The sequence below is a fragment of the Saccopteryx leptura genome, chromosome 6 (assembly GCF_036850995.1).
Source record: "Saccopteryx leptura isolate mSacLep1 chromosome 6, mSacLep1_pri_phased_curated, whole genome shotgun sequence".
In the NCBI taxonomy this organism is placed as follows: domain Eukaryota; kingdom Metazoa; phylum Chordata; class Mammalia; order Chiroptera; family Emballonuridae; genus Saccopteryx; species Saccopteryx leptura.
In genome coordinates this window covers 3,735,712-3,762,030 of record NC_089508.1, presented here as the reverse complement: position 1 = coordinate 3,762,030, position 26,319 = coordinate 3,735,712, and the positions used below count along the sequence as shown (strand labels likewise).

The following is a 26,319-nucleotide window of genomic DNA, read 5'->3' as shown; positions in this document are numbered from 1 at the left end:
AGTTTATTGTCCTGTCTAAAGTTGGATGATTGAAGAAAGGTAGTAACAGCTTGCCGTGGTTAAAAGCACAGCTCTAGAAACTGAAACCTCGGGCAGAGCACCAGCCCTCTCTGGGTCTCAGTTTTTCTGTAGGATGAGGAAACAAGGCGGGAGAATGGCAGGCCCCTATGCACCTGGGAATTTAGGGCATTGAATGGGAGCTTCTCTGCCAACCGTTCCTTATGCTGCTCAGCAACTTGAATCAGAAAACTTGACAGCCAGCTGTAAGTTGTGCCCAGTAAGCATGTGAATTGTCTGAATGTGGGAACACAATAGTGTGGCCATTAAGTGGCCACCAGATGCGGTCCCCAGGCGTGGCCTTCTGCCTGGGACAGGCTTTTAGTTTACTGGTGTTGTTGCAACACTGTTATAGAGTCATGGAATTCCACACTGCCGCCCCTTCCAGGGGGAGCTTGAGATTATTTTCTAAGGAGGTCAAATGAGTATCTTTTGCAGAAATGAAAGCATCTTGCCTTTTCTTCCACTTGAGATGTTGGTGTTCTCAGGAATAGAAATGCATAGAAATATGCATTTTTAACAGAAAATTTTAATAAATAGGTCATTTGAACATGTCAGCATTTTAACGGATGAGATCTGGTGGTAGGATGTTTGCAAATTGAATTTATCTGACGTTTGTTCATAGTTTTTTCTTTAATGAAGAAGTCCGTATGCCATTAGCCGGAGTGAAGCCGCGTGAGAGCCTGCAGCTTGCGCGGGCAGTAGACCCGCCCTGAGCATGGAGGGTGGCGTGGGACATGAAGACACGGCGACAGCATCACTGCTCTGCAGCTGTCCACGTACGTTTCTTAAAAGCGGCTTTGAGGGAAAAGAAGTAGATTTTGCACAGCTAACAGGTTTTTTTTAAACTTTATTTATTTATTCATTTTAGAGAGGAGAGAAAGAGAGAGAGAGAGAAAGAGGATGAGAGAGAGAGAGAGAAGGGAGGAGCAGAAAGCATCAACTCCCATATGTGCCTTGACCAGGCAAGCCCAGGGTTTTGAACCAGCGACCTCAGCGTTCCAGGTCGAAGCTTTATCCACTGAGCCTCCACAGGTCAGGCACAGCTAACAGTTTTTTTTTTTTTTTTTTTTTTCATTTTTCTGAAGCTGGAAACAGGGAGAGACAGTCAGACAGACTCCCGCATGCGCCCGACCGGGATCCACCCGGCACGCCCACCATGGGGCGGCGCTCTGCCCACCAGGGGGCGATGCTCTGCCCATCCTGGGCGTCTCCATATTGCGACCAGAGCCACTCTAGCGCCTGGGGCAGAGGCCGAGGAGCCATCCCCAGCGCCCGGGCCATCTTTGCTCCAATGGAGCCTTGGCTGCGGGAGGGGAAGAGAAAGACAGAGAGGAAAGCGCGGCGGAGGGGTGGAGAAGCAAATGGGCGCTTCTCCTGTGTGCCCTGGCCGGGAATCGAACCCGGGTCCTCCGCACGCTAGGCCGACGCTCTACCGCTGAGCCAACCGGCCAGGGCGACAGCTAACAGTTTTAAGTGACAAGCTCTCTTGGAAAAAAATTGCTCATGATTAACAGCAGAAGCCTGCTGTGCAGCAGACATTTGACTGACATTGCTGGACCAAGGGGCGGGTTCCTCCTCCGGCACCACCCTGCCCACAGCAGGTCTCCAGAGTTCTCTGTGCAGAGCAGTGCAGTCCCCTGAGGGGAGCTCTGAAGATGTCACTGAACGCCTTTTGCATATTTTGTAACCGTGCCCCTCTTCCCACTGTGGGGACACCATGAAGATGGCCCCCTGCACGTCCGGCCTGGCTGCCGAGATGGTCTGGCTTTGTCCTCCTCTCTCCGTTACGAGTCCTCTGCCTGCCTTCATGGCATGGAGTGTGTGTGGGTGGTGGGTACTCCTTCCAGGCTCAGAGCCCGTCAGAAGCATGCTAGCGATAGATACGATGTGAGATGTGATGGTTGTTCTCAGTGAGGGGTAGGCTTGTTGTATTATTGAGGAGGAGGAAAGGGAAGCTGCTGTCTTGTTGGGGAAAATTATAATGGAAGAAAAGTGTGCCCTACACTGGGGTTCTGCTGTTGTTTGCAGGGAATTCAGGGCCAAAGAAATATCCTTGTCTCCTTATTTCTGTGTTTTGTAGGTAGTAATAAATGATGAACCCTGGCTGGGTAGCTCAGTTGGTTGAGGGTTTGAATGTAGTCTCCTTATGCCAAAGTTGCAGGTTCTATTCCCAGTCAGGACACATACAAGAATCAACCAATTAATGCATTAATGTGTGAAGCAACAATCAGTTGTTCTCTCTCTCCCTCTCCCTCCTCCCTCCCTCTCCCTCCCTTTTCCTCATTTTCCCTCCCTCTCTCTCCTTCTCCCTCCCTCTTCCTCCCTCTCTCTCCCTCTCTCTCCTTCCCTCCTCTTCCTTTTCCCTCCCTTTCCCTCTCCCTCCTTCTCCCTCCCTTCCTCCCCCTCCCTCTTCCTTCCTCCCCCTCCTTCTCCCTCTCCCTCCCTCTCTCCTTCTCTCTAAAATCAATTTTTAAAAAAATGATGAGAATTTTCAAAGCCTGTATAATCAGTAAACTCTTATGATTTCAAAAGGGGACATACAAGTTTAAAAAATGGGAATTTTTCTCAAGTGTCAGGCATCATGCTTGAAACTTTCCTCTTATACTTTATTTTGATAAAAACAGCCCTTTAAGGTAAATACATTGTGACTGTAGGTCTGGAATCTGGGCCAAAGGAAGCTAAGCTGGAATATTTGGTTCCCACTTGAGCAGGCGAAGGAACGTGGAGTCACACTGATAGAAGGAGGTGTCAGCTTCCTGTTAGAGCAGCATGGCGCAGGAGTGTGGGCCACCTGCTCTGTGCAGACTGCGCAGGGCCCAGTTTATGGCAGCTTTGGAGGGGCTGATGCACAGAGGGGCTTTGTAAACTGGGAAGGGACTTCCCTGTTTGCTCAGGGAATTGGTTTCCTTCCACAAATGGGCACCTGCGAAAGCATTGGTTGTTAGGGTTTTGGTCAGCAGAGACTTACATGTTTGTTTTTATATATGTTTGCCTGTTTGTCTCTTCTGGTTCCTAACCCTTTACTAACCCCCCTCCATTTCCCGAATTGTTTCTTTGCTACAGTAGATATTTAGCGAGACTTCCTATGTGACAGGCCTAAGACAGATTAACTTCTGCCCTTTCCAATACTGAAACTACAATTGATTGACCTTTTTTTTCCTACTGGGATTAGTGATCCTAAGCCTTACTGACCTTTTTAGACTCTTCAGATATCGTTTGTGCCAATTGCGCAGGTTGTGGGGATGTAACAGTTGACGTGAAGAAACTGAGAAGGATGGGTTGTGTGTAGAGGTTTCACAGATTAGACTGGTTTGGTCTCTAGTTCGTGGATAGGTGGGTTGGACAGCAGGACCTGTGCAGTGCCGTACAGCTGATGTTACCCGAGTGTTGAATGGCTGACCCGTGCATGAAGTGTGGGCAGTGAGATGTCTAAAAATCACTGTTTGGTGTTTTTGTTGTGAGAGTCATGTTCTTTTCCACTATGGTGAAGCTGATTTTGGTTAAGTAGTGCATTGAACTAGTTCACAGAGAGAACATGGCTCAGCTCGGAGCCTCATTTCATTCAGCCTGTGATTTGGAAGGCTCTGGCATCCAGCAAGGTATGTGTGGGCCAGCCAGACTGTGGACTCGTCCCTTGTCAGCCCCAGAAACCTCAGCCTGACTTGGGTAAAAGTCACCCCAACAAAGACTGTGGAACAGCCTCATGATGTGGTTTAGTTTGGATCCTGAGTCTTAGGTAGGACTCCAGCGGGCCCCTTCTTTCTGAGGAGGTGAGCCCTGTTCCCACCTGCCCGGGGCTTGCTGGCTGGCTGAGGGCAGAGGGAGGGCAGCAGGACCACCTGACCAGTCTCCTGGGGTTCAGCAGCACCCGGAGCCTCTGTGCACTGCCCCTGCCCCCCTGTTTGTAACTGATCTCCTCAGGCCACCAGTGACGCAGCAGCCTCCCAACTTTGATTTTTCGTTGTTTTAAGAAGAGCTGGACTTCCCCAGTATGTGGAATACAGTTCACCTGTCACAGCGGTGAAGCGGCACGTGGTGGTCTGCACGCGGCCGGCGGGGTGAAGGGACACCCAGGAGGGACAGCAAAGGGAGTGACGTTGGTGCTGCCGTGAGCACGGGAGTGTGGGGGCCAGCGCTTTGCGTGGGGGGGGGGGGTGCGGGGAGAAGCCAGGGCAGGCCAGGGCCGCAGGGAGGGGAGGGGCGGGGCCTCGGGAGGGGAGGGGAGAGTCGGGGCTGCGACCACAGGCAGACTCCAGAGCGGGGTGTGTGGAGGGCCCATGTCAGGGAGGCATGTGTATGCCACCGGAGGGGGCTTAGCCTCGTGTTAGGTCTCGCCTGGCAGAGCCATTGGGGTGTGAGTGGGCTGGACCTGAGGCCTCATGAGGATTAACCTGGCACAGTGTGTGGGGTGAATGGATGTGGGCAGAAATGGACATGGGGAGTCTGGTGCCAGCCATGGAGGCCGACCTCGGCTGGGTGGGGCCCCAGGAAGGACCTGCCAGGGAAGGGCTCTGAAGCTGTCCTTTTGTTTTTTTAATTTAAGGTTTTATTTATTGATTTTTAGAAAGAAGGGGGGGGTGGGGAGGAGTGGGAAGCATCAACTCATAGTAGTTCCTTCTTGTATGAGCCTTGACTGGGCAAGCCTGGGCTTCGAACGGGCGACCTCACATTTTAGGTTGAACACTTTCCCCACTGTGCCACCATGAGGCAGGCGAAATCTGTCATGGTGGAAATGCCATACAGGGGCCTGATTGAGACAACTGGCTTTTTAGCTTGGGAGAAGGGCTTAGGGGGGAAGAGAGTGGTGCCTGGTGTAGACGGGGTGAGCTTCTGGTCTGGACCGGGCACTTGGCTGCTCTTAGCTATGCCAGCACAAGAACTCGTTATGGCAAGTTCTGTTATGTGTGGGACTGGTTCTCTCTGAGGTGTTCATGGATGAGGAACGAGAATGTGAAATTTTGGGAAAATAAAGCCCGTGACCATATATCATAATCTGACATGCACTTTTCAAATGAGGGCTTTCTGAGGTATTTTCCGTATCACATCCAATGCTTTTGGGTCCTCTGGAGTCTCGGGTTGCAGGCTCCGGTGAACAGGGCTCAGCACGGGCCCCCTGAGCCAGTGGCAGCCACTTCCTTTGGTGGGCCAGCCCCTCACAAGTTCAGGGCCCTCTCTGCATCACTGTTGGCTCCGTGGCTGGACCGCTAGCCAGGCGGTGGCTGAGGTGAGGTGTGAGCTAGAACAGGAGGGTTTCTCTTGCAGACGGACCTTTGTGGTGCCTGGGAACTAGTGCTTGCGAGTGCCACTTAAGCCGACCAGGCTGCCTTCGTGCTTCACCAGCGTTTGCCATGAAGAGCATTTCAGGGACTTTGAGGATTAAAAGTTTAAGGAAAAGAGAAACATGACATTTTAAAGTTTGTGCTTACTGATCAAGGATTTTGATAACCAGCCCTGTTTCTGCGTAGGAATTTTAAATCATCATTTAACATTTTTTGTGAAGTTGAGAATAAGACACTGACAAATTATTTATAGTTATTAACTCATTATGTAGAAACTAATGAGCATAATGTCAAAATTTAATCTTACAGTTTCAAAACAATTGCACTTTCACTCATTCAAGAGCTAATTGAGCATTTATAACATACTGGATACCCAATAGGGACTGAATAAGCAAATATCCAGTTCTTAAAATTGGTAAGATGTGCCTGACCAGGCAGTGGCGCAGTGGATAGAGCGTCAGACTGGGATGCGGAGGACCCAGGTTCAAGACCCCGAGGTCGCCAGCTTGAGCACGGGCTCATCTGGTTTGAGCAAAGCTCACCAGCTTGGACCCAAGGTCGCTGGCTCGAGCAAGGGGTTACTCAGTCTGCTATAGCCCCATGGTCAAGGCACATATGAGAAAGCAGTCAATGAACAACTAAAGTGTCGCAACAAAAAACTAATGATTGATGCTTCTCATCTCTCTCCATTCCTGTCTGTCTGTCGCTATCTATCCCTCTCTCTGACTCTCTGTCTCTGTAAAAAAAAAAAAAAAGGTAAGATGTATAAAGTCATACTTAACAATTCAGATAATTATGCGATAATTAAGATGCAAGCATTAAAAAAAATCACAAAGTGTCTGAAACCCAACTATGCAGAATTCACCAGAAAGCCGAAAAACGGAAGCTAATTTTGTGGAACAAGACAATGGTAACTGTTTGATAAAGTAGTTCTCCTTGAAGGGGTTTCTATTGTAATCTTTTATCGTAATTGTAATTGATGATAACAGATATAAAACCATACTGTGACCACGTAAGTGATTAAGTACTAAATTTTGTGGAACGAATCACGGACTTGAGAGTTGAGATAAAGGAGCTGGCACAGAGTGGGTTGGGAGAAGGCTTGCTGGGAGCGGTGGACTTGAACTGATAGGAGAGGTTCCTGGAGAAGGGCAGAGGCGGACCTCCCAACCAAGAGGGCGACTGGGCAGCCGGCGGAGAGGGCTGCCTGCGCCTGCGCCAGACTCGTGCCCTGCGGCATGGGGGGTAGGATAGTGCACCGGGCTGGAGCCTGGGCCCGAATCCGTCCTGGCTTCCTCACTGTAAAATACGGGCAGTATTACTGCTGATAGCACTGCCGACTTGGACTGGCGGGCGCTGTGGGGCTCAGCGGGACGCTGAGTGAAGTCGGGGTGCGGGGAAAGCGTCCCCTAGACAGGAGTTGGAGTTGCTGTCAGGGAGGGAGGAGGGGCCAAACCACGGAGGGCAGGACATCTAGGTCCGGCCTGATACTATGATGTGATGGAAATTAGAAAGCCATTTGACCCAAAGTAGGATGCGACAGGGAAGCATCAATAATGGCTGCCACCACCATCAGAGTGCTTCTGTGTGCTCGGTGCTCTCTATTGCCTGCCAGCCTCAGCACCACCCAGCCGGGGGCGGGGGCGTGGAGGACTGTTCTCTGGGGCTCCGGGAGGAAAGGGCACGGGTCTCAGCACCGCCCTGCAGGGGCGGAGTGGGGGTGGGGGTGGAGAGGGCTGTTCTCCAGGGCTCCGGCAGGAAACAGCACCTTGCACAAGGTCACCTTGCTACCAAGAGGGAAGGCCAGGCTTGAAGCTAGGCTTGCCTGGTTCCAGAGGCTGGGCTTTCTCCTACCAGCCTGCCTCTACCTGGGGGGCTGCTGACCCCATGGGGAAGAGGAGTGGCTGGCTCAGGTGGTTATTACCAGTACTAAACAGGTGTGTAAGTTCAGAGTACATGTGGCCACATGCTGTCCCTAAAGAGGAGGAGCAAGAGGAAAGAGAGGGCAGCAGCACATCAGTGGAAAAAGAGAGGGCCTAGTGACCAGCTGCAGGGGAGAGGACCAGATGAGTCTGAGGTGTCTGTGCTGACCTTGGGCTGGAGGAACCCAGGCACCAGGGCCAGCATCCGTGGGTTTCTCAGAAGTGTCATTTCTTGTTGGCACACACCTAGCAGCACTCCGGCTTCACAGTAAGCCTTGCTTGGTGTAGGTGGCATGTTGCCCGGCAGACTAATGCTGGTCCGGTACGATTTGGGAGAACATGGGGTGGGGAGGGAGGCGTGGCCTTCCGGTGCTCCTGGGACCTCCCTCTGCTTAGCTGACTTCTGGGACACTATCCCACCAGTGTTACAGGACCAATTTTAAAAAGTTCCAGCCCTGGCCGGTTGGCTCAGCGGTAGAGCGTCGGCCTAGCGTGCGGAGGACCCGGGTTCGATTCCCGGCCAGGGCACACAGGAGAAGCGCCCATTTGCTTCTCCACCCCTCCGCCGCGCTTTCCTCTCTGTCTCTCTCTTCCCCTCCCGCAGCCAAGGCTCCATTGGAGCAAAGATGGCCCGGGCGCTGGGGATGGCTCCTCGGCCTCTGCCCCAGGCGCTAGAGTGGCTCTGGTCGCAATATGGCGACGCCCAGGATGGGCAGAGCATCGCCCCCTGGTGGGCAGAGCGCCGCCCCATGGTGGGCGTGCCGGGTGGATCCCGGTCGGGCGCATGCGGGAGTCTGTCTGACTGTCTCTCCCTGTTTCCAGCTTCAGAAAAATGAAAAAAAAAAAAAAAAAAAGTTCCAGTCTATCTGGACTGATAAAAAAAAATTGTAAAATACTAGGAAAAGAAACTGATGATAAGGATACACAGATTGCAAGCTCTAATTTTTTTTATTAGTTTCAACAGATAAAAACTACATCAAACTGCCATAACAATTTCTAAAGCTTACTCGCAGTTTCTGAGTTTAATTTTGACTGCAGACTGTTTAACTATTTACAGATTGGTTCACTTTGAGAGCAATGATCTAGGAAGAAAGTCTGTTAAGCAAATTAGATAACAGGATGTTTTTGGAATATTTACTGATTTAAGAGGAGAAATGGCCGTTCAGTTGACATTAAAAATACCTGAGGTATTTGTTCACATATCTAATTACAGGAGACATCTATTAAGTAAGATTCCATCTTAGGCAGGGACATAGAATAAATGTGGGGAGGGGGCAAAAGCAGGCTTACAGTTGTTTGTATGGAAAATTCAACAGTCAATAAATAATACTAGAGGAAACTGTGTTTCGCGTTCTAACAGCTGTAAACATATCTTTGCTCTGCCCTGTATACCAGGAACTGAAGCTGATTTGGCTGTTGTAAGGTTCCATAGGTTTAAATTAGTAGCAATACTTAGGGAAATAGGTGCTTTACTTCCTCTGTTGTTTCTGAGAAGCATTGTATATTCTTTCGCTCATTTCCTTTTTTTTTTTTTTTTTGAATAAATCATGTTTTATTGTTGTTTTTGTTTTTGTTTTTTTAACAGAGGCAGAGATAGACAGGGACAGACAGACAGGAATGGAGAGAGATGAGCACAATCATTAGTTTCTCGTTGCACATTGCGACTTCTTAGTTGTTCATTGATTGCTCTCTCACATGTGCCTTGACCGTGGGCCTTCAGCAGACCAAGTAACCCCTTGCTGGAGCCCAGCGACCTTGGGTCCAAGCCGGTGAGCTTTTTGCTCAAACCAGATGAGCCCACGCTCAAGCTGGTGACCTTGGGATCTCAAACCTGGATCCTTCCGCATCCCAGTCCGATGCTCTATCTACTGCACCACCGCCTGGTCAGGCTTGCTCATTTCATTTTTGTTAGTGTTTTCTCTGTTAAATTTTGGCTTGCCTTTGACTTTTTATATTTCAGTGTGTAATTTAATATGGCCATGTTTTGAATTTGAGTTTTGTTTCTAGCTGCCAGTGTATTTTGTTCTATATTTTGGGCGATTTTTACTTTTGCTGATATCTTCCTTGCTCTGCAGTGACTTGATGTCCGCCTTGGGGCCAGGGGCTCTGTCCAGCGTGACTCCTTTCTGGTTCTTCGCCTTCTATATCTCGCCCCGGCTGCCTGCCAGCTGTCCTCCCTCCTGGCCCTTCCCCTGGCCCCAGAGTCAGGGTTCCCTTCCGTTCTGTGTCTTGCTTACAGGGCACCTTTCCAGGCTCTTCCTTGTGTGCGTTCTCTTAGTTCACCGTCCCAACAGTCCCAGTAGGCTGTAGAACAGAGATGCTCATCTCCCTTTGACCCGAGGCGAGGCTGCGGAAGTGCCCACATGGGACTTGTACCACTCAGGGCCAGGCTTCCAAATGCTCAGGGTTTGAGTTTGCTTAAAGATGTCTGTAATTTTGAACTCTTCTTCTCAGTATTATATTTGTTATCTGAAAAGTCAGATATTAGAATACTTGGTACAGTGCATAGATCTATTTGGAAGAAATCTTCAGAACCGTGTGGGGTGAGGGAGGTCAGCAGACAACAGAGCTGTGTGCCCAGAGTGGCCCACAGGGCCCAAGTGATGTTTAAAGGATGTGGTCAGTGGCATTAGCTGTCCCCACCTGTGATTTTCCAACGAGAGTGGGAAGGGCGGGTTTTCTCTAATTCAGCAATAACCACCCAGCACGTTGGGCTGCACAGGACATTTTTCATGAAGCAAAGAATCCGGCTTTATAAGGACAGAGGCACATTGAAAAGTCAAGTTTAGCCCAAGTCAAAGTCATTTACTTTTTTACCTTTGGGGTGTGTGGCTGTGTGTTTTCTTCCTGTCCTTTATGGTCAATAGACCTGGGTTCCAGATGCAGCCCTGCCACATACTAGGTAGGTATGGTGAACTTGGCTGAGTTATTGAATGTCCGGAAACTTGTTTTCTTATCTGTAAAATGGGGAATGATTATCTACTTGGAAAGGATCCTTGTAGGGCTGAAAGATGATGCATGCACCACTCCTGAGTGAGGGTGGGCTCAGCAGGTGGAAGTTACCCAAGTGCGAGTGCAGGGGAGGGCGGGACCCCCCGGGGAGCCTGCTTACAGCAGTGGTTCTCAAACGGAGTGGAGTGGAGTGGAGTGCCATGCGGTCGGAATCACCTGGAAAGCTTTGCGCACAGTTCTGGGCCCACCCCCATGGTTCTGATTTGTTTGGTCTGGGGTGGGGCTTGAGAATTTGCATTTCTGAGTTTCCAGGTGATGCTGCTGCCGCCACTGCTGGTCTGGGGACCACACTTTGAGAACCACTGGGCCACAGGTAACTTACCCACGAGCATTTCAGTGCTGTACATGTATTTGAAAGCTGAGCTTTTGTCGGTGATAGGTACTCTGTTAGAAAATGCTTAGAATACGCTTTGCAAATATTGGGTTTAATATCTGAAGGATTTTTCCTCCTGTAGTCCAGGAGACTTAAATATATTTGAAAAAGAATAACTTGTGAAAGTAACAGTTATAAACATTTTATGGATAGTCTAACAATGTCAAATTGGCTAAGGTATGTGAAAGTACTTTGATAAAATGCTAAAATCTGAAAAAGTATTTTTAATACCTTTGTTTTTAAGAGTGAACATCATAGTGGAGTATCTAATAGTGTAACTTAGATTTCTCATCTCAATGTGCTGTTTACCGTATGTATTTTTCTCTTTCTCCTCCAGGCTGCTGACTTGAGTAAACCAATAGATAAAAGGATATACAAAGGAACACAGCCTACTTGTCATGACTTCAACCACCTAACAGCCACAGCAGAAAGTGTCTCTCTCCTAGTGGGCTTTTCCGCAGGCCAAGTCCAGCTTATAGACCCAATCAAAAAAGAAACTAGCAAACTATTTAATGAGGAAGTAAGTAGTCACCTGTCTTAGCTGTTAAGCATCCCTGTAAGAATCTCTGTGTCCTTACCCCAGGGGAGTGGGCCTGTTCTGCACTGGGAGTTGAGCCCTTTCTCACTCTCTCCACTGTCCTCCCTAGTGTTACCCAAGTTGAAATGTGGCGAATGAACTTGTTGACTTGCACCTCTTCCTGGGGCACGCTCAGGTGTCTATGGCAGGTGCTTTAAAACTCTGTTACAGTGGAGATAGGTATAAGACTATGATTCAGTATTTCTAGCGTAAAAGAAAATATAGAATTCCAGGCTTTGTTCACATCACCAAAAATTTTCGCTCAGACCAAAGAACTTAATGATATATATTTCCTTAGGTGGCTCACATTGTGCTTAAAAGCTTTTGTATCTATGTTGGACAGGCCTTTGGTTAAGGAGTAATTCCCTTGCTCTTGAAAATATTTGCTGTAAAATCACCTTTGCTGTAGTTAGAAATCCTGGCACTTAAAACAGGATCACACGACATAGCTTTTGCCAGTGTTGTAGTGTGTACTGGGGTTTCTGGCATCTTCAGTTTCGTGCCAGATGGAGCCTGAGGCACTGCACTCTGTTTAGGCACACATCGTGGCTGACAGAGTTGCCAAATAGGTTGTGTTTGTGAAAGCTGTGGGAGTGGCTTTCCGAACCCAAGAATTGCCATTATGGGTTTGATGTTCTCTTTGCGTTTCAGTGTGACTCTCCTGGCCCAGGGAGAGGAAGATGTAGGCTTGCTGAGCTCAGAGTCCTGGGGTCCACTCTCTGTTTGTGACCTCAGCCCTGAGCTGACCATGGTCAGGTCCTGTGGGTCCCCTCTTCTCAGGAAGGACAAGGTGCTACACTGTTGCTTGATTTTAATGCCATTAACTTGGAACAGAGGCACATTATAGATTCTGGTTTTTAAGGAATAATTTGGGGAAGAATATTCAGCTTGACAAATGCAGTTAAAATTCTGATTCTTTCGCACTCATTATGGTGCATAGTGTCCGTGCACGCCCCATATTCATCCCGGGTCCTCCTGGTGACTTCACAGTCGTCATGGTGCCTGGTGTCCGTGCATGCCCTGTGTCCATCCTGGGTGTTCCAGGTGACTTTACAGTCATTATGGTACATGGTGTCCGTGTGTGCCCTGTGTCCAACCTGGGTGCTCCTTGGTCAAGTCCTTTGAACCATGCCATCGCTTCTTCTGGTTTCCTGTGGGTTGACTGGAAATAAAACTTGCCACTTGGGTTGCCAGAGTACAGAATAAAAGTGTTCAATTCCTATTTCCATTGAAAAAATTAAGCAGAAAATAATTCTACTTTCTTAGATATTTTATTTATATCATCTGAGGAAGTGATTTCTAAGTTAGCTAGACTTTATATATATGTATACATATATATATATGTTATATGTGTAATGTAAAGTATATATAAAATATATGTGTGTATGTGTGTGTGTTTGGTAGGGGAGAATAGAGTCCCAAAGCCAGCCTTCTGTGCACTGTTAGTAAAAATTGTGAATTTGGACCGATGGTGGGTTTATCTGTGCCGAGATCGGGTTCTGCTATTGCAGGGAAAGGGATTGGAACCATGTGAAGGGCTGTTGGTAAACAAGATTAGGAGGCTGCTCTGGCTGAGGATGGCACAGAATGCCACTTAGAGAACAAGAGGGTTTGTGTGTCACTGCTGGGGGAGGGCGGGAGCTGGGAGCACGCAGACGTGTGAGCCAGCCCCGTCCCTTATGCTGGACACCTGGAAGTTGCAGGATAGAAAGCACCTTCTTGCTCTTAGTGATGTAAACACGAGTTACCTCACACAGTGTTTGCATTTTATTTGAAAAATGACTCTTTAAAAGCTAGGACTGTGTTATGGTGTAATGCCAACTTGACAGTTACAGCTCGAGGTTGACATCCTTCCCAGTAAGGAATTCTTTGTCTGTGTGGATGGCTTTTTCATCAGATTTTGGTCAGGATGTCTGAGAGCAAGGGTCAGCAGAGGTGTGTTCTCAGAGTGCCAGGACTAGAGGCTGGCACAGTCATCGGGCCTGCGTGAGTGTGAGCGTCAGGAGGGATCAGTGGCGTCTGTGTTCCCTGAGCCCCGGGGGCGTGGCAGCTGTTCCCATTTTACAGATGAGGAGCTTGTCAAACAGAAGGTAAGTGAATTGAACACGTGTACCTTAGTGATAGAGTTGGATCTAGAAATCAACTTCACAAGCTCTTATTGGTCATGACGGTGAGCCCCACCACATATGGTCGCAGGCTGGCAGGCCCCGTTCTCCCAGGAGTTTAGTAAGATATACAGACAGTGCTGGGCCATGTGTTAGCACAGAGTTGTGAACAAAGTTACCAAGGGATGTGTTAACTCTGTTCTTCAGTGCATATCAAATGTCATAAAATAAAAGCAATAGTTAAGCTCTGTGAAAGAAGTGCGAGAAGGTTTCCAGAAGGTGACAGTTGATATCTGGGTCTTGAAATGTGCAGAGGGGTTGGAGGGAGGTGTGAAAGGCCTCCAGAGCTAGAGACAGTTGGGCCCGTGCCGGACAGTGTGGAAGCAGGTGCGGCTGCATCACAGCATGTAGGCCTCGGAGCAGCTGGAGTCAGAGCTGGACAGGTGGCTGTAGGCAGACGGTGGGAGCCGCTTGTGACAGGCTCGCACGCTGGGGGAGTCTGGGCTTTTACTCTCGGAGTGACAGGATCAAATGTGTTTTTTAGAGCTCTTGTCAGCACTTGTGGAAGGTGGATTGGAATGAAGAAAGAGAGGATGAAAGTAGCAAGATGAGTGAGGAGACTCTAGTAACGGTAAGGGGAGAGATGAGGGCTTGAACTAGAGTTGTGGCCATTTTCCCTTGCGTTTGACAGACCGTGATTTCCTGCTGTGTGCCTAGCGCTGGGTTGACAGTGGCAGATAAGCCCTGCCCGGCACAGCACGCACGCACACAGCAAATGGTGACTTGTGACATAAGAGGAGATGGTAGGCCTGAGGGAGAGAGGATGTGGAACCTGCTGTTGTAAACAGGGAGGCACTTGCACACCATCTCTTGGAGGAGGTGGTGTCTTTATGCTGAGCCTTGCATGGCAGGGAGGCCACGCAGGTGAGGACCTGGAGGGAGCACTCCTGCAGAAAGGGGGGCAGGGAAAGCCTGGGGGTGTGGGAGAGCATGGACAGGAGAGCTGAGAGGGGCCGGTGTCCCCGGCCGGTGCTGTGAACTGAGGGCCATGCTACTCGAGGACTGGCCCAGGTCTGCGGTTTTGCCTGAGTTGTGGGGTCCCATAGAAGGGGATAGGGTCACAAGGCAGGTAGCATTTTTTAAAGTTATCCTGGTGGCTTCTTGGGGACCGAATCAGGGAGAGATATGAACAAATGATGGGCTCCTGGTGAGAGACCCTGGGTAAAGGTGAGAAGGAGCAGGCATTGGGAAGTGGAGGAAGAGATCACAGTTTTTTCTGCATCTTTTTAACTGAAGAGGCTGGTAGGTAGTTGCATACATAGATCTGAAGCTCAGAACCGGAGATGAGAACATGGGAGTGGTCAGTGTGTAACTAGGAACCACGTCCCCGAGCAGAAAGGTCTGGGGAAAGCTGAGAGAGAGCGAGCACAGCGCCTGGACGTAGCCCGGGTTGGGCGCCACCTCTGGCCAGTGCACCGTTCTTCTCGAGGGAGCCCTGGAAACAGGCAGCTTATTGCCACGGATCTGCAGGCTCAGCCTGGTGGCTCAGTCAGGGAGGGAGCCTGAGGCCAACACCTCGGGCTCAGACACCAGCCCTGCCCCCGACCGCCCGCTGACGTGGGTCTGTCCTCAGCCCCCTCAGCTGTGAAGGGTCGGAGCAGGGCCCCCTGAGTGTGTGTGGTGGAGGGAGATTTCAGCAGAGGCCTGGAGAGTGAGCCCGGGGCATGCTCAGTCAGTCAGCTTCCAGCTAGAGGGGAGCCCACAGCATTCCTTTCACCGGGGGTGGGAAGGAACAGCTCTTCGGAAAGTGAGACACCAGCATTTTTTAAGGAGAAACAAATACTTTTCCAGGATGAGAAGGTAAGAGCAGGGTAACCAAGCAGAGAACCCACATGTGTGGGATTAAGGATGGGGCTGCTCGTCACTCATGACTGCGCTGGCTGTCTGTCTGTCTGACTCCCCAGAGCACTTCTCTTAGCTGCGTTACACGTGTGCGGTGCGCACACACACCAGCAGTGACTGTTGATTATTCTGACCGTACCTCCTTCCTGGAGGAGCCTGGGGTGTGAACATGCAGCACATGTTGGGGTGAGTGGATGGCATGCACTGCCAGCTCCAGAAGTCTACTTTGCGTTAAAGGTAGATGAGCCGACCAGGTGGTGGTGCAGTGGACAGAGCGTTGGACTGAGACGTGGAGGACCCAGGCTTGAAACCCTGAGGCCGCTGGCTTGAGCGTCGGCTCATCTGGTCTGAGCAAGGCTCACCAGTTTGAGCACGGGGTCACTGGCTTGAGCATGGGATCATAGACATGATCCATGGTCACTGGCTTGAGCCCAAAGGTCGCTGGCTTGAAGCCCAAGGTTGCTGGCTTGAGCAAGGGGTCACTTGCTCTGCTGTAGCCCCCCCCACACACCCCGTCAAGGCACATATGAGAAAGCAATCAATGAACTAAGGAGCTGCAACAAAGAACTGGTGCTTCTCATCCCTCTCCCTTCCTGTCTGTCCCTGTCTTGTCCCTCTCTCTGTCTTTCTCTGTCAAAAAAAAAAAGGTAGATGAAAATTTCTGTGAGGGAATCAAGTATAACTTAAAAGGTAATTTCTTTCCTACAAATTAAAGTAAAAATACCTGTTTGTAGAAACATTGGGACATAGAGAAGCACCAGAAAGAGGGCGACTATCACCTATAGCAGGGGTCTCCAAACTACTGCCCGCGGGCCACATGCGGCCCCCTGAGGCCATTTATCCGGCCCCCGCTGCACTTCCAGAAGGGGCACCTCTTTCATTGGAGGTCAGTGAGAGGAGCACAGGATGCATCCACACCCTGTGCTCCTGGAGTACTGTATGTGGTGGCACCGCAAAGTGCAGCGTCGCTCACATACAGTACTACTTCTGGTGACGCGGGACGCACGCGTCACGGCTCCTGAAGCACGTCATATCACTTGTTATGGCTAGCAGTGACAAATATGGAACTGGACATTGACCATCTCATTAGCCAAAAGCAGGCCCATAGTTCCCATTGAAATACTGGTCATTTTGTTGATTTAAATTTACTTGTTCTTTATTTTAAATACTGTATTTGTTCCCGTTTTTTTTTTGTTTGTTTTTTTTTTTTTACTTTAAAATAAGATTTGTGCAGTGTGCATAGGGATTTGTTCATAGTTTTTTTTATAGTCCGGCCGTCCAGCAGTCTGAGGGACAGTGAACTGGTCCCCTGTGTAAAAAGTTTGGGGACCCCTGACCTATAGCTTCCAGTGTCGCTGTTCACTTTGTTTCTTTGTGAGACTAAGACACGCCTTTCATCAGACATTCTGGCCTTCACCTCCCAGTGTGGCCCCTGATCTGTCAGGTCAGTTCGCAGAGGTGAGTGCTAGCTGCTCCCAGGCCGTGCGGTCACACTGCAGACCCTGGCCAGGCCCATGCGGTCACATGGAGACCCTGGCTGGGGGCCGTGTGGTCACATGGAGACCCTGGCTGGGGGCAGTGTGGTCACATTGCAGACCCTGGCCGGGGGCCGTGCCCACCAGCAGGAAGGAAGCGCCGGGCGCTCTCTGGCTGCCCTCTGGAGTGCTAGCCGCAGGCCCTTGCATCTCTGAGACTGGATGGTAGGTTTCTGTTTGTAGCACTTGTATATATCGTGCCCTTGAGAGTGTCTAGTGGCCTCTGTTGAGAGTATTTTGGCAGTGGGATGAGTTCCCAGACCATGGAGCCTACCTTCATGAGAGCCGCCGGGGAAGGAGACTTGCTCCTGCACCTCGCCTGTGTGGGCACTCCAGGGGGCAGGGCTTCTCTTCTGATGACTAGTTCTTATGCTGAATGGGGAGGAGGAAGTCTAAAGATGCTTCTGCATGGTGATAAACTTAGCCTGTTCGTCTTTGTAAAAATTCTGATTGTTTCAGGGTTGTAGCCATAGAATGGTAACTTCAGAGGATTTTCAAGTGTGTTTTGAGTTTTGGGTATGATGTAAAACCTTAAAAGAACTTGACATCTTGGCTTCTTTCATGACTGACATGTAGCCAGGCCTTCTTTCCTGACATTCTCCTTAGCACAGTTGCGAGTCCATGGCCAACACGTTGAGTAGGTTCTTTGGATCAAGATCAACTGAAGGGCATGGAGGAGGCCCTGGCTCCTGGGCCCTGTTGCCAGCCCAGGCTGCGAATTCTCTTTCGCCCTGCCAGCTGTGGCCCCTCCTGTGCCAGTGCCCGGGACGCGGGGGCGAGGGAGGTGGGGGCTGACCTGCCTGGGTCATGCAGTGATCTATCTGGGCAATTCTGGTGCAGAAGGGCGGTCTGCGCATTCCGTTACTTTTGTTTGTGTTGTTGCTTTTTATAATCAAGGAAGGAAATGAGCGCATAATGATCTACTCCTTAAAGTTTTCACATTGATAAATGACACCTGACCCTCTTCTCGGGGCTTTGAAGTGGCCTCTCCCGCCTTCCCGAGGCGCTCTCCTCCATGCGCCCTCCTCGCCACTTCTGCTTGTGGCTGCATTATGGCTTTTCCAGCCGCTGCTGTGGTTTTTTAATTGTTTGTGTTAGTACTTTTGTTACAAATTAGTATCTGCATTTTAAAATGCATACCTACTCCCCCTAAATGACTTTCCTGCTCGTCATGTTGGTAGTGGAAGGAAAAATAGTTACGTGCTTTAAAACCAGCCGGCGAAAGAGCTAACCACTCTGATGTGTGAAGATCTTAGACCCAGTGATCTTACTTGAATTTGCTTATGCTCGGGGTAGTTTCTCCCTTCGCAGTCCCCGATGCACACCACTGTTTTAGAAAGGTCGTTTGGTAGTGGTGCTTTAACGTGGTAATGGGTTGACTGTTACTCTTGCTTCCTTTTCACTAGTTTAGTACAGTCGTCCCCAACCTTTTTTGGGCCACGGACTGGTTTAATGTCAGAAAATATTTTCACAGACCGACCTTTAGGGTGGGACGGATAAATGTATCACGTGACCGAGACAAGTGTCAAGAATGAGTCTTAGATGTAACAGAGGGAGTCTGGTCATTTTTTAAAAATAAAACATTGTTCAGACTTAAATATAAATAAAATGGAAATAATGTAAGTTATTTACTTTCTCTGCAGACCGGTACCAAATGGCCCAGGGACCAGTACCGGTCTGCGGCCCGGGGGTTGGGGACCACTGGTTTAGTAGAGTCAGGAAATCTTGTCTGTTAATGCCATTAATGTTGGTAGTTTGAGGGGGTGTGGTTTTCACTGGATCCGTACTGGAAGTGGGACCATTTCTTTGGCATTCAGAATAGGGAACATGGGGCCCCCAGGGGGTGGGACCGGGGAGAGGCGGGTGCGGCAGCCCACTGAAGGGTGGGTCTTGATACAGATTTTGTTCAGTTTTTGTGAAAGAGATGATAAAAATTGGCCTTGCAGCATTTTGGAATTTGACTCTCTTTATTGGAAAGCCCAGTGGCCGTGCCAGTGACCTCACAGTGACCCGAGCTGCTCTGTCTCCCCTGCTGCCACCACACAGGCCTCCCCCTGCGTCACTCCTCCCTGCGTGGCTCCTTCCCACCAGTGTCCCCCCTCTGTCGCTCCTCTGTCCCCCTTGACCCTCTCGGGCCCTCTTCCTGATCCCCAGACTTGCTTCCCTGTGCCTGCCGGTCCTGCTTGCCCAGGGTACCTCCTCTCTGCTCCTCGTGTGCTGCCCCGACCTGTCCCCTGACCGAGGGCAGCCTCTCAGCCCCGCCGTCTCCTCTGGGTTTCCAGATTTCCACACTCCTGTTCCTCCTTGTTAGCCCTTCTTCCTGGGAGCTCTTGGGGTGTCCGTTCTGGCTTTCACTCCTCGTCTCCACTGGCTGCCTGTTAGATGAGGATGCTTGGGTTTCTCCCCAGCTCAGGGACCCTCCTCCCCATTCTTTTCTCTCATAGCCTTCCTGTCACTCAGGCTCAGTCCTGTCACCAAGGACTGCTCACCTGTCCCCTTCACCCCCTACCTCCTACTCCACGCAGCCTCAGCCTGCCACCAGCCACTGGTCAGGTTTGATGTCCACGGCTCGTTGTCATACCTCCTGAGGATTTCTCCCCACCCCACCCGTCCTTCCCTTCTGTGCGGCTGCGGGAGATGTCACCCGAAGCTGGCGTTTCCCTTTCCGGAAGCCTCGGCGCCCGCTGTCTGCAGCAACTCGGCCCATAGACTAGTGTCAGCCACCCAGACGGTTTAGCTTTTCTAATGGCCACAGTAAAAGTAGCTGAAGTGAATTTATTTTATCCAGTATAGCCAAACTGTTACTTCAGTACCCAGTGGGATCATATGAACACACAGGCACACTAGCTTCCGTGACCTTCAGTCTTCGATTCCATGTGTATTTGCACGTGCAGCAGTCCACTTCAGACCTGTCACGTTCCGAGTGCTGGGGCCTGGGGTGGGCGGCACAGTGCTCCAGGGTCACAGCCCATGCCCCTTAGCCTGAGACTTGCAGCCCCAAGTCCCAGCTCACGATTCCAGACCCACTTCCCTGCCGCTGCTTGAGGGCTCCCGCCAGAACTGGTGCCCTCCTGCCATCCAGTCAGTGCCCCCACACGGGTCCGCCCGCCTCTCCGGGAAGTCCAGTGCCTAGTCTGCTCCCGCCACAGCATGCTGTGGTGCTGCTCCCTGCGCAAGGACCCGCTTCCCACGGCCTCTGCGCCCGCTGTCGCCGCCGGTCCTGTCTGCGCACCCGCTTACCGCCACCGAAGGCCTTGGCTGGACCTTCCGTTGGAGACTGGAGTCCCTCCAGCACCTCCCACCTGCACTTCGTCTTGCCTGGGGTTGTTCCACAGTACTCACTGCGTCAGATCTTGTCAGTGTCACTGTCCTCTCGTCCCACTAGAAAGTGAATTCCGTGCAGGAACGGGTGTCTGTCTACCTAACCTAATGAGTAAGTACTGCATTCGTGCTGGCGTGTGGTGTGCATTCAGTAATGAAGGAGTCCATGGATATAGTTGTCCCTTAGTACCTCTGGGGGACTGGTTCCAGGACCCCCTTTGGATACCAAAATCCTTGGATGCTCAAGACGCCCCACATAAAATGGTGTAGTGTCCACGGGAGCTCAGGCCCTATGTAAAGTGGCGCAGTATCTGTGGGTGCTTGGGCCCTGAGTAAAGTGGTGTAGTGATGACATGTAACCCACACACATCCTCCTGTAGAGCTTAAATCATCTCCAGGTCACTCACAACACCTACTACAGTGTAATGCTGTGTACATAACTGTTATACTCAGTTGATGACAAGAAAAGAGTCTGCACATGTTCAGTACTGCAACACAGTCATGTTGTCAAGCACCCGCAGAACACTTTTTGTTTTTTTTTTCCCAAAGTGAGAAGCAGGTTGGGGGAGGCAGACAGACTCCTGCATGCGCCTAACCAGGATCCACCTGGCATGCCCACTAGGGGCGATGCTCTGTCCATCTGGGGCGTTGCTTTGTTGCAACTGGAGCCATTCTAGCACTTGAGGCAGAGGCCATGGAGTCATCCTCAGCACCCGGGCCAACTTTGCTCCAGTGGAGCCTTGGCTGCAGGAGGGGAAGGAGGAGAAAGGAGAAGGGGAAAGGTGGAGAAGCAGATGGGAACTTCTCCTGTGTGCCCTGACATGGAATCAAACCCAGGACTTCCACAGACCAGGCCAACACTCTACCACTGAGCCAACCAGCCAGGGCAGAACGGTTTTTTTTTTTAAGTTGTTTTGGATCTGTAGTTGGTTGAACCCTCGGATATGGGAGGCCAAACTGTACATGACTGGGGGAGTGAATGGGACTTTGGGAAAGTTTGCTGACCTCTCTGAGCCTGTTTTCTGGTGGGTAGTACCCGCATGGATACCGACCTTCCTATATGGAAACAGACACTTCCACTTACAGTGCTGATGGGAATAGGATTGTCTTATCCTCCATAGGAATTAGTTTGGCAATCTCTGTAACAATTATAAATGCATGTATCTCTTGACCCAGCTTTCCATGGGGACTCTGCCCTGCAGGTGTGTTCACACAGGTGAAAGCTACCTGTGTACAGGGTGTTGCCACATAAACGTCCATCAGCAGGGACTGTTAGCAGCGTGTTTGTATAGCTGTGTTCTCTGCCCCTTGTGCCAGTGCAGAAAGGCACACAGAGCCCGGTGAGAAAGCAGGGCACAGACCTTGCACCGTGTGCTCTTTGGTATAAAGACACAGACCAGAGCATTCATGTCCTCGTCTACGTACGAAGACACGGACAGATAAGCAAGAAAGTGCTGGTAGTGGCTGGGAGGGAATCAGCTGTGTACCTCATGTATATTGTATTATCTGTCCAAAAACTGGAAGCTTGCCTCGCAGGGTTATGTCGGGATTGAAGAGCGTGTGCAGAGCTCGTGTCCCGGCCGGCAGAGTCAGCCCTCAGGGTGGAAGTTAGTGCTGCCACCCAGGTATGGCTGCCACGCGCCTGATGTGCACGAGCCCTGGCTGCCCCCAGGTGACGCGTACTTGGCCCTCTTCTTAAGCACACGACCTGGCAGGGGGAAACTGAAGGTGTGGGCCAAGGAGAGACCTTTTCCACGTAGAGTTAGTCCCGTGGCCCTTTTATGTTTTTGGTTTGCAGTTGCTTGAACTGGTGAGCCCAGTTCCCAAGTGCTGGGGGGGGTGTGTCTGGGCCTGGCAGGACACGGATGTGAGCTCAGGTTTCTGTTCTCAAGGTGCCACCAGCGCCACCTACAGGAGTAGCTGTGCACCTTCCTCATAGGAAGTGAGGCCCTCAAACATGCTGTCATCCCTGTAGCACTGAGGTTAATAATGGCACTATAATTATTCTTCCTACCTCGGAGTTGCAGAGCAGGTCTGTTCTTACTTGGCAGTATTATGATTTCAAGTTCTAATGGATTTGTGTTGTGTTTCTTTAAGCCCAAAATAGAATTTTCTAACCATACTGCTGGAAGTTTTACATCTCCTCTTAAAATGCTGCATGCATGATGGAGTGATGCAGGCAGGATCTGGGAGGCCAGGTGTGACTCGGCCCTGGTGATATGAAGGGGGTGCTGTCGCTGAGAGCCACAGTGCTGGGACAAGGCCAGAATGCCAGGGCAGCCTGGCCCCGGTGGGGACAGCAGAGTCTGGCCTGGCCTGGCAGGCTGTCTGACAGGCAGCAGGAGCCCCGGCCAAGCAGCACGGGCTCCCAGGCCGTCTGTGTCTGTGTCAGCGTCAGGCAGGGGCCTCGTGGAGGGCACTCACTGGGCGGCAGGGGATGGAGATGCGGACTGTGTCCCCAAGGCCACTTGCCTGTCTCTGTTCATTTAAGAGGGTCAGCTGTGCCATCCTATGCTCTGACACTGCAGAGGGATAAGCAGCGACACCTGCTTTTAATGTTTGCCCAGCCCACTGTCTCCGAGCCCCTCGGGCATGCGTGCGTTCTGGGCCAGGCCTCCCACCCAGATCAGCTGGGGATTTGTTGGCCACTTACCTTCTGGGGTCTAATTTTTCACAGCAGCTTGCATGGCTCATTAATATTTTTGGAAAAACTCAGGTTTTTCATTTTCAGTAAAAGTGCAGTACACACATCAGTCAGGCGCAAAGCTGGGGAGGGGAAGGTGCCCGCGGTGGCGAGACTCGGGGTCCCAGTGTGGTGAGGGCGCCGGCGGCTGGGCCGCTGTCAGCAGAAGGTGTTGGGCAGTAGGAGTGCCTGAGGAAAACTTGGGGACCTCTGGGTGGTTTCTGCTGATGGGATTGGGGGCCCGGCAGCCACATGAGGGCCACGCTGTGGAAGCTGCTGTGCCCAGACCCCGGCAGGCCTGCAAGCAGGGCCAGAGCTTGTGCCTGCAGGTGGAGTTTACTTTGGGCCTTTGTTCACAATCTGCACCTGCTACAGAGGTAGTTGTCAGCAAGGAAGGTGAGCGTGGACTAGAGTGGCGGGGCTTGGGCCCGTCACCTGCCCGTTTCTTGAAAACCCGCTTATCCCAGAGCTGTGGAAGGATTGCCTGTGACGGCCCCACAGGATGGTGGGTTAAGGGGGACATGTCTGTGCGCCAGGGCTGCAGCGGAGCCGGGGTGTGCCCAAGTCCCGTGTGCTGCGGACCAGCGCCCCCCCCCAGGAGCACCCAGGCAGGGACAGGGGTGGTCCGCACCTGGCGGATGGCAATGGTGACACACAGGAGCCCGGGAGGCACAGCGTCCTGGTGGTGAGCGCTGCGAGGTTCCCTGCGGGTGCTCGTTGAGGGGGCAGTGTAGGCGCAGTCTCACAGACCCAGACCCTCCGAGTGGAAGGAACGACAGTGCTCCGGGGCGTCCCTCCAGTGTGTCCCAACGCCTGGTGCAGTGTCTATTGAGAGTGCAGTTCTAGAGTCATGTACACCCGGCAGATGCTCTCCGTTCATCTGCTCAGCCACAGGTGATCGTCCCTTGTCACCCAGCAGCAGACAGCTTTCTTGCTGGAACAGAGGCTGCTCAGCTTCCCATCGTGATAACGTGTTCTCCTTTGTCTTCACAGAGACTAATAGACAAGTCACGAGTAACCTGTGTCAGATGGGTTCCCGGTTCGGAAAGCCTTTTCCTAGTGGCCCATGCGAGCGGGAGCATGTACCTGTACAATGTGGAGCACGCCTGCGGCGCCACAGCCCCCCACTACCAGCTCCTGAAGCAGGGCGACAGCTTCGCCGTGCACACTTGCAAGAGCAAATCCACGAGGAACCCTCTCCTCAAGTGGACGGTGGGCGAGGGGGCCCTCAACGAGTTTGCTTTCTCCCCAGATGGCAAGTTCTTGGCGTGCGTGAGCCAGGACGGGTTTCTGCGGGTGTTCGGCTTTGACTCCGTCGAGCTGCACGGCACCATGAAAAGCTACTTTGGAGGCTTGCTGTGTGTGTGCTGGAGCCCGGACGGCAAGTACATCGTCACGGGCGGAGAGGACGACCTGGTGACCGTCTGGTCTTTCGTGGACGGCCGAGTTATTGCTCGGGGCCACGGGCACAAGTCCTGGGTCAGTGTGGTGGCTTTCGACCCCTATACCACGAGTGTGGAGGAGGGCGACCCTGTGGAGCTCAGCGGCAGTGACGAGGACCTGCAGGAGCTGCTGCACTTCGGCAGGGACCGGGCAGACAGCACCCAGTCCCGGCTGTCCAAGCGCAACTCCACAGAAAGCCGCCCCGTCAGCGTCACGTACCGCTTCGGCTCCGTGGGCCAGGACACGCAGCTCTGCTTGTGGGACCTCACAGAAGACATCCTCTTCCCCCACCAGCCCCTCTCGAGGGCACGGACACACACAAACGTCATGAACGCCACGAGCCCTCCAGCCGGGAGCACGGGCAACAGTGTCACGACGCCCGGCAGCTCCGCGCCCCCCCCCTCTGCCACGGTCCAACAGCCTCCCACATTCCACCGTCTCCAACGCCGGCAGCAAAAGCAACGTCGCCGATGGGGCCATCGCGTCTGGGGTCAGCAAATTCGCAACACTCTCCCTACACGACCGGAAGGACCGGCACCACGAGAAAGATCACAAGCGGAACCATAGCATGGGACACATTTCTAGCAAGAGCAGCGACAAACTGAACCTAGTTACCAAAACCAAAACGGACCCCGCTAAAACTCTGGGAACGCCCCTGTGTCCTCGAATGGAAGACGTTCCCTTGTTAGAGCCACTCATCTGTAAAAAGATAGCACATGAAAGACTGACTGTGTTGATTTTTCTTGAAGACTGTGTAGTTACTGCTTGTCAGGAGGGATTTGTTTGCACATGGGGAAGGCCTGGGAAAGTGGTAAGTTTGAACCCTTAATGCCGCACCGGACCGAAAACTTGAGTAGGTAGCAATTTTTTCTTGCGGGTGGGGTGGGTGTACAATGAATGAATGACACTTCTTAATGTAAATCTAAATGCATCAGAGCCATAATTTTGGATACTGCATGCTATGTAATTCTAAGTCATTTGATAATTCACCTTAGAACGTTTAAAAAAAATATAATCAAGCTAATTGCCAGCCGAGTCAGTCACCCTCCTGGGAGTATATAGAGTCCCGAGGTTAGTGTTCCTGTCTTAGACGATTTCGATTTTAGGAAAATCACGACAGTGTGGGGAAACAATGACTTAAAAAGCTAAAATTAAAATTTCTGCTTTAACTGGAATATTTTTGCTTAACTACTCAATTATAATATTGTACACCTGATCAGAGCGTGTTCCGTACGGGCGGCCATTGATTGTCATTTATAGTCCAATTTTTTATCTTAATCATAAAATGTTTAGGAACCTATGAAATTTAACTTTAGGAACAAAGCGTTCAGCAGGGTTGATTGATATTATTTTTACATTGTTCTGGCAATCCACAGAAAGAAGAGCCTTAATTTTTAAAACCCATTTTAGTCATTTTATGACAATTAAAATTGTTTAATAAACATCTTTTTCAAAGAAGCAGTTTGTACCACTTTGATTGAGATCCTGTGCACTAAATAAAATACCCGTGTTCCCCGTGAACCTTTGGCCCAGAGGGTTCACTGAACTGCGGGCCGAGGTCACCCACAGCCGGTGTCAGAAGTGCCTCTTGCCACAGAAGCCAAGACCTTTTATGTCCAGTGTGCTTTGCTTATGTTTTTTCCCAGTAAGAATAAAGAGGTTTATTTTCTTTTGTTTGGGGGTGGGTGTTTGTTTCTTGGTGGTATCTTCCCGTCAGCAAGGCACGTGGCCACAGGCCTGAGCAGCCCCTCTGCCTGTTTCCTGAAGACACAGACCGGCAGTCCAGGTGTGGCCCTCACCGCAGAGGGAGGCCCAGGTGCGGGTCGCCCCTTTTCTTCTTGCCAAATGGCAGTAGTGTAGTGTGTGATCCTGGAAGGCTGGGCTCATTCTTGGGGTGGCCTGGCCCTCGGGCTCTGTCCTCAGGGGCTTCCCCTCGGCAGCCCCCCTGGCCTGTGCGGCTTGCTCTTGAGCAGGGGCGCGGGGGCCTCTGGACGGGTCTGCAGTGTTCGGCCGAGTCTCTCCGGTCCCAGTTCTCCCAGGGACGATGGTGGTTCCTTGGGCTCTGTGTTTTATGTCAAGATGATGATTGTCTTATTTGTTAAGTTAT

At 51.2% G+C, this 26,319-nt stretch overlaps 1 protein-coding gene across 1 annotated transcript in view; it reads left to right on the top strand.

Annotated features, from left to right (window-relative positions):
* WDR20 (WD repeat domain 20) overlaps window positions 1-25,670 on the top strand; it is a 52,846-nt gene extending 27,176 nt beyond the window's left edge. The window contains 4 exon segments of the mRNA XM_066341985.1: window positions 10,984-11,166; window positions 13,873-13,959; window positions 23,763-24,605; window positions 24,607-25,670. Of these exon segments, the coding sequence (XP_066198082.1) occupies window positions 10,984-11,166; window positions 13,873-13,959; window positions 23,763-24,605; window positions 24,607-25,041 (1,548 nt within the window). The 3' untranslated portion in view covers window positions 25,042-25,670.
* Window positions 25,671-26,319: the final 649 nt, after the last annotated feature.